This window comes from Garra rufa, chromosome 7 (genome assembly GCF_049309525.1).
Source record: "Garra rufa chromosome 7, GarRuf1.0, whole genome shotgun sequence".
Classification (NCBI taxonomy): domain Eukaryota; kingdom Metazoa; phylum Chordata; class Actinopteri; order Cypriniformes; family Cyprinidae; genus Garra; species Garra rufa.
In genome coordinates, this window is record NC_133367.1 from 1,634,398 (window position 1) to 1,649,214 (window position 14,817).

Sequence of the window (14,817 nt, forward strand, 5' to 3'; positions counted from 1 at the left end):
GCCAGGATTTTTAAAATTTTTTTTTTGGTTCACTTTGTACAACATTAAGTACACTTTTTTTTGTGAAAAATAGTAAATATCTGTAGTGTACAAAACAGTAAATTAGATGTAGATGATTTCATCACTCAATCATAAATGTATCCTCTGCAGTGAATGGGTGCCGTCAGAGTCCAAATATTGCAATAAGTAATCCACTTGCCTCCCGTCCATCAATTAACGTCTTATAAAGCCAAAAGCTACATGTTAGTGAGAAACAAATCCATCGAGATGTTTTAACCTCAAATTGTTGCTTTTGGCTGAAATATGACTCCATAATCCATAGCGCTTCCTCTAGTTTACTGGTACAATGATTAGTAAAAGTAATTTTCCCCACATTTTTTGTATGTTGCAGGATTCTGAACACAACACTCTTCGAAAGCTGGGATATCATCGGGCCGTACCCGTCCTGGTGGCTCTTCAACGTCTTGCTGCTTGTGCTGCAGGTGCTGCACGTCATCTGGTCCTACCTCATCGCTCGCATCGCCTTCAAAGCCATCATGAGAGGAAAGGTGCGGCAAACCCTTCATTATTTTCTCGCTCTGAGCCACAAGTTCAGAAGGTTCACGTTCACCTCGTGTAGTTACATTTGTTCCCTCTCTTTTTATCTTTTGTCTCCTGCAGAACTGGTTTGTCTTTCCCCTCTCTAGCTGCTGGAAGCCTGTTCCTGTCTTTCAGCTTTCTGATAGAAATCTTTCACTCTTTCTGCTAAACTTGCTCGCTCTAGGGTCTTTCGCTCTCTCTCGCAGTCTCTACGGCTGTAAGTCTGCTTTCTTCACTTGTTTTCAGTGGTTCTTTTTGTAGTAGTTTGAATGTGAATTAAACTCAATGTGTTTCAGAGGAATAGTTCGTCCAAAAATGCAGAACATTTACTCACCTTTAGGACATTCAAGATGTGGATGAGTTCGTTTCTTCATCAGATTTAAGGAAATGTAGCATTCCATCATTTGCCTATCAATGGATGTGAATGGGTGCCGTCAGAATGAGAGTCCAAACGAAATAAAAATATCACAATAATCTACACCCTTCCAATCCATCAATGAACGTCTCGTGAAGCCAAAAGCTGCATGTTTGTAAGAAAGAAATCCATCATTAAGACATTTTAACTTCAAATTGTTGCTTTTGGCACTTATATAACTCCATAATCCATAAAAACCACTTCCTTTTTTGAAAAAGTGACCTGGTCTGAATCGGGAGAGAAATCAAGCATCAAGATTTTGATGTTTGAGGGCAACAGGAGATACCGTTTTCACTGGAGGAAGCGTTATTATGGATTATGGAGTTATATTCTTGCCAAAAGCGACAATTTGAAGTTATAGCATCTTCATGATGGATTTGTTTCTTAAACCCGCAAGCGTTTGGCTTCACAAGATGTTAACTGATGGACTGGAGTGGTGTGGATTACTGTGTTTTTATCAGCTGTTTGGACTCGCATTCTTACGGCACCCATTCACTACAGAGGATCCATTTGTGAGAAAGTCACTGTAAGGCTACATTTCTGCAAATGTGGTGAAGAAACAAAATCATCTACATCTTTGAGTGGAGGATTTCGCTTTTAAAGCACCAAAGCGCCCTCTAGTGGAAGGCCGACAACATTTCCCCACCAAAACAAGTTAAAGTTTATAAAATAATGAAACCATTTTTAAGCAGTACTACAGCTAATAATAATCAAATGTGTCCAACCCAGGTGTCCAAAGATGAACGCAGTGACATCGAAAGCAGCTCGGAGGAGGAAACCGAAACGACACCCAAAGAGCGACTCAAGACGACTTCACCCCGAGGAGAAAACGGCACTAACGGCCATTTGGGCTCTAAACCCTGGAGCCAGAACCACAACAACTGGTGACGCTCCCTTCAGTGGCCTTGCGCACAAAGAACTCGGGACTACTTCTCATCCCTGTACCTCACTCTTAACACCAACGAAATCACCCCGTTGTAGGACTTTTGAGACTCAGACGGAGTTTGGGGCGTCATTCCCGGTGATGATGGGACAGTAATGACAATATGGCCACTATGAGAAGCTTGTGAAAGAGAAAACGATTAAATTAGTGATATTTGCATTCTTTCGTTTCCTTGTTTCGGGAGCTGAGAAGACGTTTCTTCTCCGCGCTTCACATTTTACTGAAGTCAGGGAAGAAGATTCTCTTCAGATTTTAATGGTCAGATGTACTTGAGTTTCCATATGCGGTTGCTTTTGGTTTGTTTGTTTGTTTTTTTTGGTTACTGATGTGTTTGTAATTTGTTTCCTGTGCTGTTTTTCATTTGGCTTTTTTATTTTTGGAAACCAAATAAGGTTATTAAAATGAAAGCTGGGCCTTTGTCCTGTAATGAGACACCTTTTGATTAATAGGTGAGTTTTTGCCTTTCATTGAAAATCAGGGTGGATTAAATAAAATGAAATGTGAAAAATGAAACAAGTTTAGGATTCCCACAGTCATCCTAAAATTTTGACAATTGAAATTTTTTTATCTAATATTTCTACTTTTTCTATACTCTAAGTTGTTCCTCTAATAATTCTATTTCATTTCAGCTTTATTTTAACTAACAAATACTATTTTAAATGGTACTAGTTGTCGTAACCTGTAACAACACTGGAATATAATTAGTGATGATAATTTACATTCAGCTCTCTAAAAATGCTGTGTAATGTGGAAAAATGTGGTCAAATCATTTATCAACAGGTTTTGGAGTCATGCAGATCTACAGGACGTGCACAAACACTCACGCTAGTAGATTTTACAAGGAACATTTAATATATTACAACACATAAGATCACATTAAACTCCACAAAAAGGCAAATAAACCCTTTGAGGGTCATGAACGCAGGTGGGTTTCTGCTGACAATCCTCTGGGCCCCTATTGTCCCACCTGTGTGACATGATCAGTGTCCGGTTACGTGATTATTTGCAGCCCATATCTTCAGTCTTTAATGGTCTCAGAAGCTGTGCTCTCATTCTGCGCCTCCAGCTGTTTCTGTTTCTGCCAGTAGCGTTGAGCCCGCAGGACACACAGGTATCCGCCGTACACCGTCAACAGCATCATGGAGCCCGAGAACATCTTGTAGCCCACGTCAGCGATGCGCTTCCCACTGAGCATGATGGATCTGTCAAAACATGCGAGGAACTTGGGTAAGTTGAATTGGTAGCCAACACAAAACGATACGGAAATGGTTCCAAATTTGGTTTGTTTTTGGGGAATCAAATAAGAATGTTCTGGAAAACCAAAAAAAAAATGTTATATTTCTGTCTAACCAATAAAAAAGGAATAAATGCCATTAGAACCAAAAACTAGCGTTCTAACGTTCTGGGAACCAGAAAATCTGAAATATCATGAATATCAAACCAAGAAAATCTAACTGTATTGTGTAGATTTGGCTGTAGTTACAAAAGAGTAGCATCCTCACAAACACAAAACATTCTTAAAATGGTTCCCATTTGGGGATTTTTTTGGGAACCAAATGGGAATGTTCTGGAAACCAAAAAAGAATGTTATATTTCTGTGAGGAAAAATGGTTAGTCAGACTAACCAAAAGCAAGTGAATGGTAATGGCATTGGAACCAAAAACTAGCATTCTAACATTCTGGGAAGCAGAAAATTACTAAACTATTAGCTAAAATCGGAAGTATCATGAATAATATCAGACCAAGAACCTCTGCTAACTTTATTGTGTACATTTGTGGCTGTAGTTACAAAATAATGGCATCCTAGCAAACACAAAACGTTCCCAAAATGGTTCCTGTTTATTTATTTATTTATTTATTTTTTGAGAACCAAATAGGAAGGTTCTGGAAACCAAAAAAGAATGTTATATTTCTGTGAGGACAAATTCGTGACTAACCAAAAAAGGGAATGGGAATGGCATTGGAACCAAAAACTGGTGTTCTAATCAGAAAATGTCTAGCTTAAATCTGAAACATGAATAATGTCAAAACCAAGTCAATCTACTAACTGTATTGTTCAGATTTGTGGCTATAGTTACAAAATAGTAGCAACCTAGCAAACAAAACATTCTAAAAACGTTTCCAAATTGTTCACATTTTGTTATTTTTTTGAGAACCAAATAATAATGTTCTGGTAACCAAAAAAAAAAAAAAAAAAGTTATATTTCTGAGGAATAAAGCCTGGGGATGGGGATGGGAATGGCATTGGAACCAAAACCTTGCATTGTAATGTTCTGGGAACCGGAAAATTACTAAACTATTAACTAAAATCTAAAAAATCATGAATGATATCAAACCAAGAACATCTACTAACTGTATTGTGTAGATTTGTGGCTGTAGTTACAAAATAATAGCATCCTAGCAAACACAAAACGTTCCTAAACTGGTTCCTGTTTATAGTTTATTTTTTGCGAAACAAATAGGAACATTCTGGAAACCAAAAAAGAATGTTATATTTCTGTGAGGAAAAAAGGGTTAGTCAGACTAACCAAAAAAAAAAAAAAGGGCATGGGAATGGCATTGGAACCAAAAACTAGCGTTCTAACGTTCTGGGAACCAGAAAATTACTTAACCATTAGCTAAAATTGGAAATATCATGAATAATATATAAACCAAGAAAATCTACTAACTGTATTGTGTAGATTTGTGGCTGTAGTTACAAAATATTAGCATCCTAGCAAACACAAAACGTTCCTAAAACATTTCCAAATGGTTCCCAATTAGTTCTTGTTGAAACCCAGATAACTTTATGCAAACAAAAAAAGGTTATATTTCTGTAATTAATAATATTATGAATAATATCAAACCAAGAAAATATACTAACTGTACTGTGCAGATTTGTGGCTATAGTTACAAAACTATTGTGGCTTTTTGAGAATCAATTAAGAACTGTGAAGGAAAATGCCTGACTAACCAAAAAGGAAAATCTAAAATATAAAGAATAATATCAAACCAAGAAAAACTACTAACTGTAAATATTGTGCAGATTTGTGGCTGTAGTTACAAAATAGTGCCATCCTAGCAAACACAAAACATTCCCAAAATGTTTCCGAAAGGTTTCCATTTGGTTATTTTTGAGAACCAAATGAGAACATTCTGGAAACCGAAAAACAATGTTATATTTCTGTGAGGAAAAATTCCTGACTAACCAAAATGGGAATGGGGAATGGCATTGGAACCAAAAACTGGTGTTCTAACATTCTGGGAATCAGGAAATGACCATCTTAAATCTGACATAGTATAAATAATGTCAAACCAAGAAAATGTACTTTGCAGATTTGTGGCTATAGTTACAAATTAGTAGCATCCTAGTAAAAACAAAACATTCCTAATATGTTTCCAAACGGTTCCCATTTGGTTATTTTTTGAGAACCAAATACCTTCTGGTAACCAAAAAAAAAAAGGTTATATTTCTGTGAGGAGAATTTTCTAACTAACCAAAAAAGGGGAATAACAATAACATTGGAACCAAAAACTACTGTTTAGCGTTCTAGGAACCAAAAAGGTTCCCATTTGGTTATTTTTGGAGAATCAAATAAGAACTGTGAGGAAAAATGCCTGACTAACCAAAAAGGGAATGGCATTGGAAGCAAAAAATCACTAACTAATCTAAAATTTAAAGAATAATATCAAACCAAGAAAAACTTCTAACTGTAAATATCGTGTAGATTTGTGGCTGTAGTTACAACATATTTGGATTCAAGAACTTCCGACGTAGGTCCAGTCAAAGAATACGGTATTACCATGGTACATGGCGCCATGTTCAATATTATACATTTTATTCGTGAATATTAATTTCATGTCTCTTCAGTTTTACAACATCAGCATGAGTTTGCATCTCAGCTCTATAATCTAAACCACAATCCGATCGTTTTCCAGCAGAAAGGATGGAAAACAATCTTTATTTATCTTTCTTCTACATAAATACCATTTGAAGTCGATTAATGTTGTTGCTAATACATTAAAATGTCCTAAATGTGGAGTCTTACCTGTTTAATTTCCAATTTAAAGTATGAGGAAAAGGAGTTCTTTTCTCAATGTCAGGCAAATGGTTTTGCGCGCATGCGCAGTTACTTTCGTAACTCTACGGCGAAGCAGAAGGGCCAAATGTAGTAAATCCGTTTGTCTTTCGATCGTAATGTTCCTATCCTGTGAGTTTATAAACTCAAACATCTTAAAGGTGATATTTTACAGTCGGGTTTAATGGCTTATTTATAATCTACCTTGGTTTTAACTTCGCGAATGTGTAACGTTACAATCGATTCAAAATGAGGAACTAGTTTTTTTATGGCAACGCGAGCTTTCAGGAATTATTTTGTTGTTGGACAGACATGGAGGCTCACGTTCCCCATGTGAACGAAGAGGAAAGTGAAGATCCAGGAGCTGCTCCTTATGGAAACTTCGTCAATTATTACTCCTTCAACCCGCCAGAGAATCGCCTCAGTTTGATACCAGAAACGCTGCTGGAAAACGTTGGACTCGTTTCTGAACGTGTTTTAATACTGGACGTGGGGTGTAACTCAGGGGTAAAAGTGACAGATTCCTCGTATTTAGTATTTAAATAATCACTTTATACTTTTTTATTATTATATATTAAACATTTTTTAATCAATTTTATTCGTTTTTTGTAATGTGTGGTCATCTGTAAACACAATAAATTGACTCTAACAAAAAAATAACCATGGTTTTACTGCAAATAAAGCCAGAGATACATGGTTATAGTTAAACGATAGTAATTAGTTTTGCTACACTAACCATAGTTTATTCATAATTGTAGTAAAAACGTGCTAATCAGTATGCCTAAAAACCATGGCTACTACACTTTTACTATAATAAATGCATGGTTCATTTTTGGTTGCCTTAATATATACCCTTCAGAGTTTTAATTTCCCTAAACTAATTATTAGTCATAATAAACATTTTATAAATTACGCCGTTAGGTCATTAATAAAGAAATATCAGGTTTCTTCTTCTTCAAAAAAAAAAATCTTACTGTTAAAATAGCATATTTAAGTAATAAAAATGTGTTTTTAATCACCAAAATGTTTGGTATTATTCCCCTTGTTTGTCAGGACTTGTCTGTTGCTCTCTACAAGCATTTATTGCATGAAGAAGCCTCTGGAAGTGACTTTCCTCAGAGGGAAGTCTATCTGCTTGGATTTGACCTGGACCAAGATTTAATCCATCGGGCACAAACCTCCAACCCAATTCCCCAGAATATCCTATTTATCCCCCTGGATATCACAGATGATGCAAAGAGCCAGGCAGTACTAGAATCCTATTTGAGAAAGTTTGGCTGCCCCCGTTTCCACCTGTGCACCTGTTTTGCGGTCACTATGTGGGTTCATCTAAATCATGGAGACGCAGCGTTTCTCTCTCTCCTCTCCAAACTGGCGTCTCTTTGTGAGTATCTGCTCTTGGAGGCGCAGCCGTGGAAGTGTTATCGCTCTGCTGCACGCCGGTTTCGCAAACTGGGTCGCAGTGATTTTGACCACTTCAAGACTCTTGAGATTCGAGGGGACATGGCGGCGCATGCTAGAGAGCACTTGGAAAAACAGTGCAGCATGGAGTTGGTGCAGTGTTTCGGGAATACAACATGGGATAGAAGTCTTCTGCTCTTCAAAAGACGACAATAAAGGACAACACAGTTAGTCGGACAGAAATTTAATTAGCCAAGATCAGTCTACAGCTGCCAGACTATCCCTAGTCTGGTAGACTGTAATTCTACTTACCAACCACAAGGGGGCAATGTATGCTTTGCCTTTATATTACTATTTTTTATGGAACAGTACATCTAATTGATAGGTACAAGTAAGCATTTTTAAGCCTATCGTAATTATTATTATTCAAAAGAAAAAGAAGAAATTATTGCAGAGAGATGGATATAGTCTTTGTTTTTTGTCACATGATCTAAACGTTTTAGTTTAATAAACGCTATACTCCACTATAACGTTTTTAATGTCTAGTTTATTTACTGTTTTCTTATTTCATACAACAGAATTTCAGTTGCTTTGCATACAGTGTTTTAACTAAAAAGTAAAATCATTTATGTGTTTAACCAAAGACAACATACGCCAAAAATGATTATAGTTCATTAATCTGCTCCTTATTATTAGGCTAATCCAAATATTAGAAAAATCTGCGCGCGTTTCCCGACTGAACGTCACACAAGTCTTCCCGCGCTCTGAGAATTCAAATATTAACAGACGAATAACTTAACGGTCAATTAGCTGTTTGCGTTCTTCTCATATTCGTAATAGGTAACGTTTTATTAAATCGGACACTTTAACAAATCTAGCGAAAATAACTATGAGTATGAGACATTGAGAAGTATTGGACTAGATGCAAAGCTTCCTTATCGAAATTGTACAGCTTTCTGGTAAGAAATTTCATTTAATTTGGAGCAGTTTAGGTAAGCAAAGTAGGTATCCTGGCCTTCATAGTGGTCATTGTGTCTCCACCATGATACTTGTCATCACCAGGTGCTCGACAGGATGTAATCTGAGGAATTTGTCATTTTGAGGACATTATCTCGGTAATGTTAAACCCTCATTGGCAATGATGTGCTGAAATAAAACAATCTTCAGACGTGGTAAACAGACTCTCTTCCTCTTGAATTATTCATCATCAGTAGAACTGAAACCACTGAGCTAGTTGTACTTCTGGTGAAATATTACTCAAACACAAATTATTCCCAAGGCTGTTATTTGTGTTTGTGTGAGTTTATTAAGCTTCAAGCTCAGACCAGAGAGCATAAAGGACGTGAAGAATATCATCATATCATGTTTTACTGTCACAGAGTGAGCTGACTGTCCTGGATGTTTATTTGCCTGTAGCCAAATGACAATTTTGTTACATTTGAACAGGTTTTACAGGAAGAAATACTCAGATTCCACAGAGAATATGTTCTTTTTCATATGAGACATATGGTTTGTTCCTGCAAACATTGACTAATCTTTAGGTCTTTGTTCACACCACACACAATTATGATTTGTTTTTTATTATCAATCTTCAGGACTGTCAGCACTGTCATTTTTCAAGTGGTGAAATCAGATCAGTTTGTACAGATGGTGTATCAGGTTGCAGGTGTAGCTACACGATATATTGATGTTGCGTACACACAGTGTCCAAAATAATTAGTAAATGATCAAATCAAACAGTTCAGACTGATAGTCATTTAATTTTTGATTATGCATACTTATTATATAGAGAGTATTTCAATTAGACGCAAGGTCTTTGTTCTTTCAGGAAAATTAATTTCAGATTCTTCCCATTGATTCACAGAAAGGCTAAAAAAACTACTTTTATATTTAGGTTATAAGGTTATAGCATTTTTGATCATGGTTAACACTTCAGTGAGTGCTGAATCTGGTGTTGTTTCTGGTTTCAGTAGTCTTGATCAGGATTTTAGGTGATGGAGAGCTGTTCTGCTGAAAACCGTTCACCCCTTTGGAACCTGTGAATGGAAAAAAAAAAAAATGTTCAGCTTTTAGGTTTTATATGAAGGTCACATTGCACGTATTTAAAATGCTGCTAATGAACTCAAAGACTAAGACTGTCTTGATTTGGTGTGAAGTGGGTGTTTAATAAAGGAACACTTTTAAGGTATTTGACCAAGACGTGTCAAGCGGTCAAGAACATCTCCACATATTCCAAAGGTATTGCTGCTTTTTGTATAATGTGGGCATTGTTGTAATGAACAATGCACCATTTGTCCAGTTTACACTTACTGTAGTTGGAAACAGCCTGGATGTTCACAATGGGCTGCTGTCCAATTCTGTGAGAGGTAAAAAAAAAAAAAAAAGAAATGGTCAATATTTATTAATGGTAACATTTTGGTTTCACCCTTCTTACGTAGAAGACAACGTGCTAAAACAGGACTCAATGTCTTACCTGTCCTCCTCGCCTTCCAGCAGCTTCCTGTAGGTGGCGATCTCTATGTCCAGCGCCAACTTGACGTTCATGAGCTCCTGGTACTCGCGGAGCTGACGGGCCATGTCCTGCTTGGCTCTCTGAAGAGCCTCCTCCAAGTCCTTAATACGACCTTTGGCCTCCTTCACAGTCATCTCGCCACGATCCTCTGCCTCGGCTATTTGGTTCTCCAGGTTGGCACGCTAAAACGATTGTAGCCTCAAGAGTTAGCGAGCACAATGTTTTTTTGGTCAAATCAAAGGTAATGTATTACATTTCTTACCTGTGATTTAATAACTTCAATTTCGCTCTGCAGACGGCTGATCATGCGGTTGATATCCCCGATCTCTCCTTTAGTGTTTCGCAGTTCATCGTTGTACTGAATGGCTTGGGAGGACATCTGATCGAACTGACCAGAACGAGTTGGAAAAAACGATCAGATCAACAGACTTGGTGTCCGTTTCAAAATTAAAGATGTTTATGAAGTTCTGAAGAAGAACACTCCAAGTCAACATGAAAATGTATGCTGTTTACATTCTTAATCTATCTTCTGGGTCTTACACCCCTAAAAATAAAGGTTCCTAAAGGGAGTTTTTGCAGTGATGCATTAGAAGAACCATTTTTTGGGTCCCCAAAGAACCTTTTTCTGAACAGTTCCTAAAAGAACCATTTTAAAAATCTAAAGAACCTTTTTTGACTATAAAGAACCTTTTATGGATGTTCTTCATGGAACCATTGATGCCAATAAAGAACCTTTATTTTTAAGAGTGTATTCCTCATTCCAAAGAAATAATGCCTTTCTAACGACTTTCCCTATTCAAACAATTCCCAATGTATTAGTCCCATCCTACATTTTATGTTACTGAATGTGCTTTCTCAATCAGAAATAGTTAGAAAATGGCATTTCATGTTGACTTGGCAACCAGTTTATTAAAGGAAAGATTGCATTTTGTATCTACCTTGGACTTGTACCAGGATTCAGCCTCTTCGCGGCTCCTGGCTGCGATTTCCTCGTATTGAGCCTTGACTTCGGCCACAATTTGATCCATGTTGAGGTTTCGTGAGTTGTCCATTTGCACGATAACAGACGTGTCCTTAATGCTGGCCTGCAGCTCACGTAATTCCTGATCCAGACAGACAAGTCAAGTTTATGTGTGGTTCAGTGGAAACTGCTTTGGAAGATGTGTATAAACACCATATATCTTTCAAGCCAAGTTAGTCTAGATTTGTTTGGCTTAGAAATTGATTTTAATGTGTTTCTATGGCCAGTTTTGTAGTGTATATGCAATACCTCATCGTAGATGGTCCTCAGGAAGTTGATCTCATCCGTCAGGGCACCAACTTTGTCCTCCAAATCAGCTTTCACCAGATACGCAGAGTCTACGTCCTGCGGGACACACAGTACTCAGGTTTTCTCTTCTCAATTGCAACCTTATAAAACCTGTAAGACTTCCTTAGGCATTGAACACCACAAAAGACTCCTATCGATATATCAAAAGCTACATCTTGTAGATCTTCCGTATGCAACTTTGACTTCTTGCTACTCTCAGTAGGTAGGCCATTGAAAACAGATCTCCTCTAGTGTATAAATAATGCCATGTCCCCACCCAGGCTTTTGTCAATGGTGATCTGATCCCTCCAGGCTTAAGTTTAGCAGCTCATAGCTCTTTACCCCTCCCAAACATCTCATTGTTCCCTCTCCTGGGCTGCTTTTATTCAACGTGTTGTGAAAGTTTAACTTTCCCTGCTCCTGAAAGTCCAGCTTTTTTCTTGGTAACCTGCCCTAACCCCACATTACAATGAGGTCATACTTTTTGGTGTGCGTTTCATAATGTGTGAAAATGCTATTTTTGACCCCTGACGTCTTGTTATTTAATTATCCCACCTTTTTGAGAATCACAAAGTCGTTTTCCAGGTTGTTCCGTTTGTTGATCTCATCTTCGTATCTGAGTTGAGGAAAATACAAAGTGGGTATTTGTCAATCTGGTGAAGGTTCGAAGAAACCTCCATAATTGATTTCTCATAGTCAACATTTGTGTTGGTATAGATCTAAAGACTTTACTTGTGTTTGAAGTCCTCCACCAGACCTTGCATGTTCCTCAGCTCTCCGTCCAACTTGGTCCTGTCATTGTTGACCACGTCCATCTGTCTGCGCAAGTTGGCCATGTAAGCCTCAAACATGGGTTCGACATTGGACCTGCCCGGGGTCTGGCCCTGCAGAAGTTCAAACTTGGTCTCCAGCATCTTATTCTGCTGCTCCAGGAAGCGCACCTGTAGAGGTAACAGTAAAATAAATATAGGTTTTTAATGTTCTTGAAAGATATATTTTTTGTGCATAGTTTGGCTAATGCGCTAACTGAAACAATAGGTAAATCCTCAAGTGGTATCTATAACATCTTCTAAAGATTTCTGGTCAAAGAAACCATTTCTTTGTTCACTCTTAAAAATAAAGGTGCTTCACGATTCCATAGAAGAACCTTTTTGTCTAAATGGTTCCATAAAGAACCTTTTAACATCTGAAGAACCTTTCTGTTTCACAAAAGGTTCTTTGTGGCAAATCAAGTTTATCGGATTATAACAAGGTTAGCAAGAAATGGTTCTTTAAAGAAATTGGACTGAAAATGGTTCTTCTATGGCATCGCTGAGAAGAGCCTTTTGAAGCACCTTTATTCTTAAGAGTGTACCCAACACAATGAAACGCTGATGTAGAAGTTGTTCACCTTAGATGTAAATCTTTCTTGAGGAACATAATTAAAGTGCTCTGTTACTAGTTTTCATGTTATGCTTTTGCAAGAACAAAGAACTTCTGTGGAATTTCAGCAATTTGAAAGCTCTTCTTTGAGACTTCTTCAGTTCACTGCACATGCTGAAAGCCTGGCCACTTTAAATGATGCCCGCCCTGCCAGGATGTACTCATTAACGGTGCAATATGACTCCCCATTAGCAGAACGGTAACACTCCGGAGAGTAGTGGCTGACCTAGATGGGTTTTTCGTAAATCCTTAATTTCGAGCACTTTAAAAGCCGACCTGAGACCCGTGTTGGAGGACCCAGCCCTGCCCCGACCCACAACAGTGACTTGGTTGTACTTCAGTGCGATTGAAGTGTCGATTTCAGTCCAGCAGGCTCTTGGGATTCGGTTGCATTGTCCTCCGGCGCACAAAAGCTTCCTTCATACTCGCTGGGATATTGCTGTCTTCAGTGGCTTGGTCAGATCTGACCTGCTTTTTATCAGGTTACAGGCTTCAGAGAAATGGGTCATGCTACAGAACTATCGTTTTCATGCGACCCTACCAAATCTGCTCTCCCTCAGAGGTTTAGGATGTTGATCGTACTAAGGCTTTATCATTGCCATCAACTCTTAAAGACCTTTACTTTTTGGCTTCAACTCTACAAAATGTTCTCTGAGAACAAGAGACCCAACTGTACCTTATCAATGAAGGTGGCGAAGCGGTTGTTCAGCGACTTGATCTGATCCTTCTCCTGAGTGCGCACCATTTGGATGTTGGGGTCGATCTCCAAGTTGAGGGGTGCCAGCAGGCTCTTGTTGACGGAGACGCTGGCGATGGGAGGCCCCAGATAGGCCGAGCTGGTGCTGAAGCTCGGGGCAGATGCTCCCAGGGAGATCCCACTTAAACTGCTGTAGCCATAGCCTCCCATCTTCCCGCTGCTCCTCACCGAGCTGCTGGAACTGATGCGCTTGTTTCTCAGACTCATATTTGTAGGAGAAACCGTGGAGAGCTGCAATGGAAAATGAGAAATGAGATGATAACAGGTGGGCAGACCTGAGCGAAACGGGAGTCTCTCTGTAGAGAGGCTGGGCTTTTAAAGTCCAACCAGGATGGGGTGGAGTGTTCCTATTGTGGGAAAACCTGTTTCAGATTGGACACACGTACACACTGTCCGCTTTATCTGAGCTACCGGATCGGCAGTGAACGCACGATCGCTCTCTCTGACTCTCTTACTGTTTCACCGTCCTCATGTTGCATCTAAATGTTTAATGTGGCTCTTGTCAACAACATTCACATACTAACTGCATGCCCTGTAGTGAATTTTTTTCAAACAAAAGCAGTCAAAGTATCATGCATTTCAAGTGTCCTAAAATTGTTTTAAATTTTAGAACCCTCATGAAATTTAAGTTTCGGCAAGGCGACAGCAATATGCTTTTATTTATGCTTTCCATAACCAAATATGTGACCCTGGACCACAAAACCAGTCTTATATATATATATATATATATATGTGTGTGTGTGTGTGTGTGTGTGTGTATTTTTTTTTTATGCCAAAAATCACTAGGACATATAAGATCATGTTTGATGAATATTTTGTACATTTTCTACCGTAAATATATCAAAACTTAATTGTTGATTAGTAAATTGCATTGCTCAGAACTTTTTTGGACAACTATAAAGGTGATTCTCTCTCTCTCTCTCTCTCTCTCTCTCTCTCTCGCTCTCTCTCTCTCTCTCTCGCTCTCTCATGCTCTATATATATATAGAGAGAGAGAGACGCTGGTTTTATATATATATATATAAAACTAAGAAGATGAAGTACTCCAAAGGCACTCGTGAAGTAAAAAGCCTTTAAAATCATTAACACTCTCTCTCTCTCTCTCTCTCTCTCTCTCTCTCTATATATATATATATATATATATAGACGCTGGTTTTTTATATATATAACTAAGAAGATGAAGTACTCCAAGGCACTCGTGAAGTAAAAAGCCTTTAATTCAATTGGCTAAATCTTTTAAAAATTTACTCTTTTAACTTTTTTAAAAGATTTAGCCCATTGAATTAAAGGATTTTTACTTAACGAGTGCCTTGGAGTACTTCATCTTCTTAGTTTGATATGTACCTCTAAATATCCAAAGAGCACCGTTGATTACATGGAGAGACCAGTCCCTCCCAGACCACCCTCAGATTCACAGATTA

General features: G+C 38.1%; 3 protein-coding genes across 3 annotated transcripts; 1 reads left to right on the forward strand and 2 right to left on the reverse strand.

The window, feature by feature from the left end:
• Positions 1–2,803: 2,803 nt before the first annotated feature.
• On the reverse strand, positions 2,804–6,028 carry LOC141338361 (cytochrome c oxidase assembly protein COX14 homolog). Its single transcript, XM_073843884.1, has 2 exons — positions 5,966–6,028; positions 2,804–3,139 (listed from the first exon to the last, which is right to left on the reverse strand). The coding sequence occupies exon 2, from the start codon at positions 3,130–3,132 to the stop codon at positions 2,956–2,958; it is 177 nt and encodes a 58-aa protein (XP_073699985.1). The 5' UTR covers positions 3,133–3,139; positions 5,966–6,028; the 3' UTR covers positions 2,804–2,955.
• Positions 6,029–6,115: 87 nt separating this feature from the next.
• LOC141338360 (pre-miRNA 5'-monophosphate methyltransferase-like) lies at positions 6,116–7,946 on the forward strand. The gene is made up of 2 exons (XM_073843883.1): positions 6,116–6,502; positions 7,049–7,946. The coding sequence occupies exons 1-2, from the start codon at positions 6,308–6,310 to the stop codon at positions 7,610–7,612; spliced, it is 759 nt and encodes a 252-aa protein (XP_073699984.1). The 5' UTR covers positions 6,116–6,307; the 3' UTR covers positions 7,613–7,946.
• Positions 7,947–9,328: 1,382 nt separating this feature from the next.
• On the reverse strand, positions 9,329–13,611 carry LOC141338359 (keratin, type II cytoskeletal 8-like). The gene is made up of 9 exons (XM_073843882.1): positions 13,316–13,611; positions 11,950–12,158; positions 11,773–11,833; positions 11,179–11,274; positions 10,847–11,011; positions 10,171–10,296; positions 9,870–10,090; positions 9,707–9,753; positions 9,329–9,432 (listed from the first exon to the last, which is right to left on the reverse strand). Exons 1-9 carry the CDS (start codon positions 13,601–13,603, stop codon positions 9,329–9,331), a joined length of 1,317 nt encoding a protein of 438 aa, XP_073699983.1. The 5' UTR covers positions 13,604–13,611.
• Between the last annotated feature and the right edge of the window lie 1,206 nt (positions 13,612–14,817).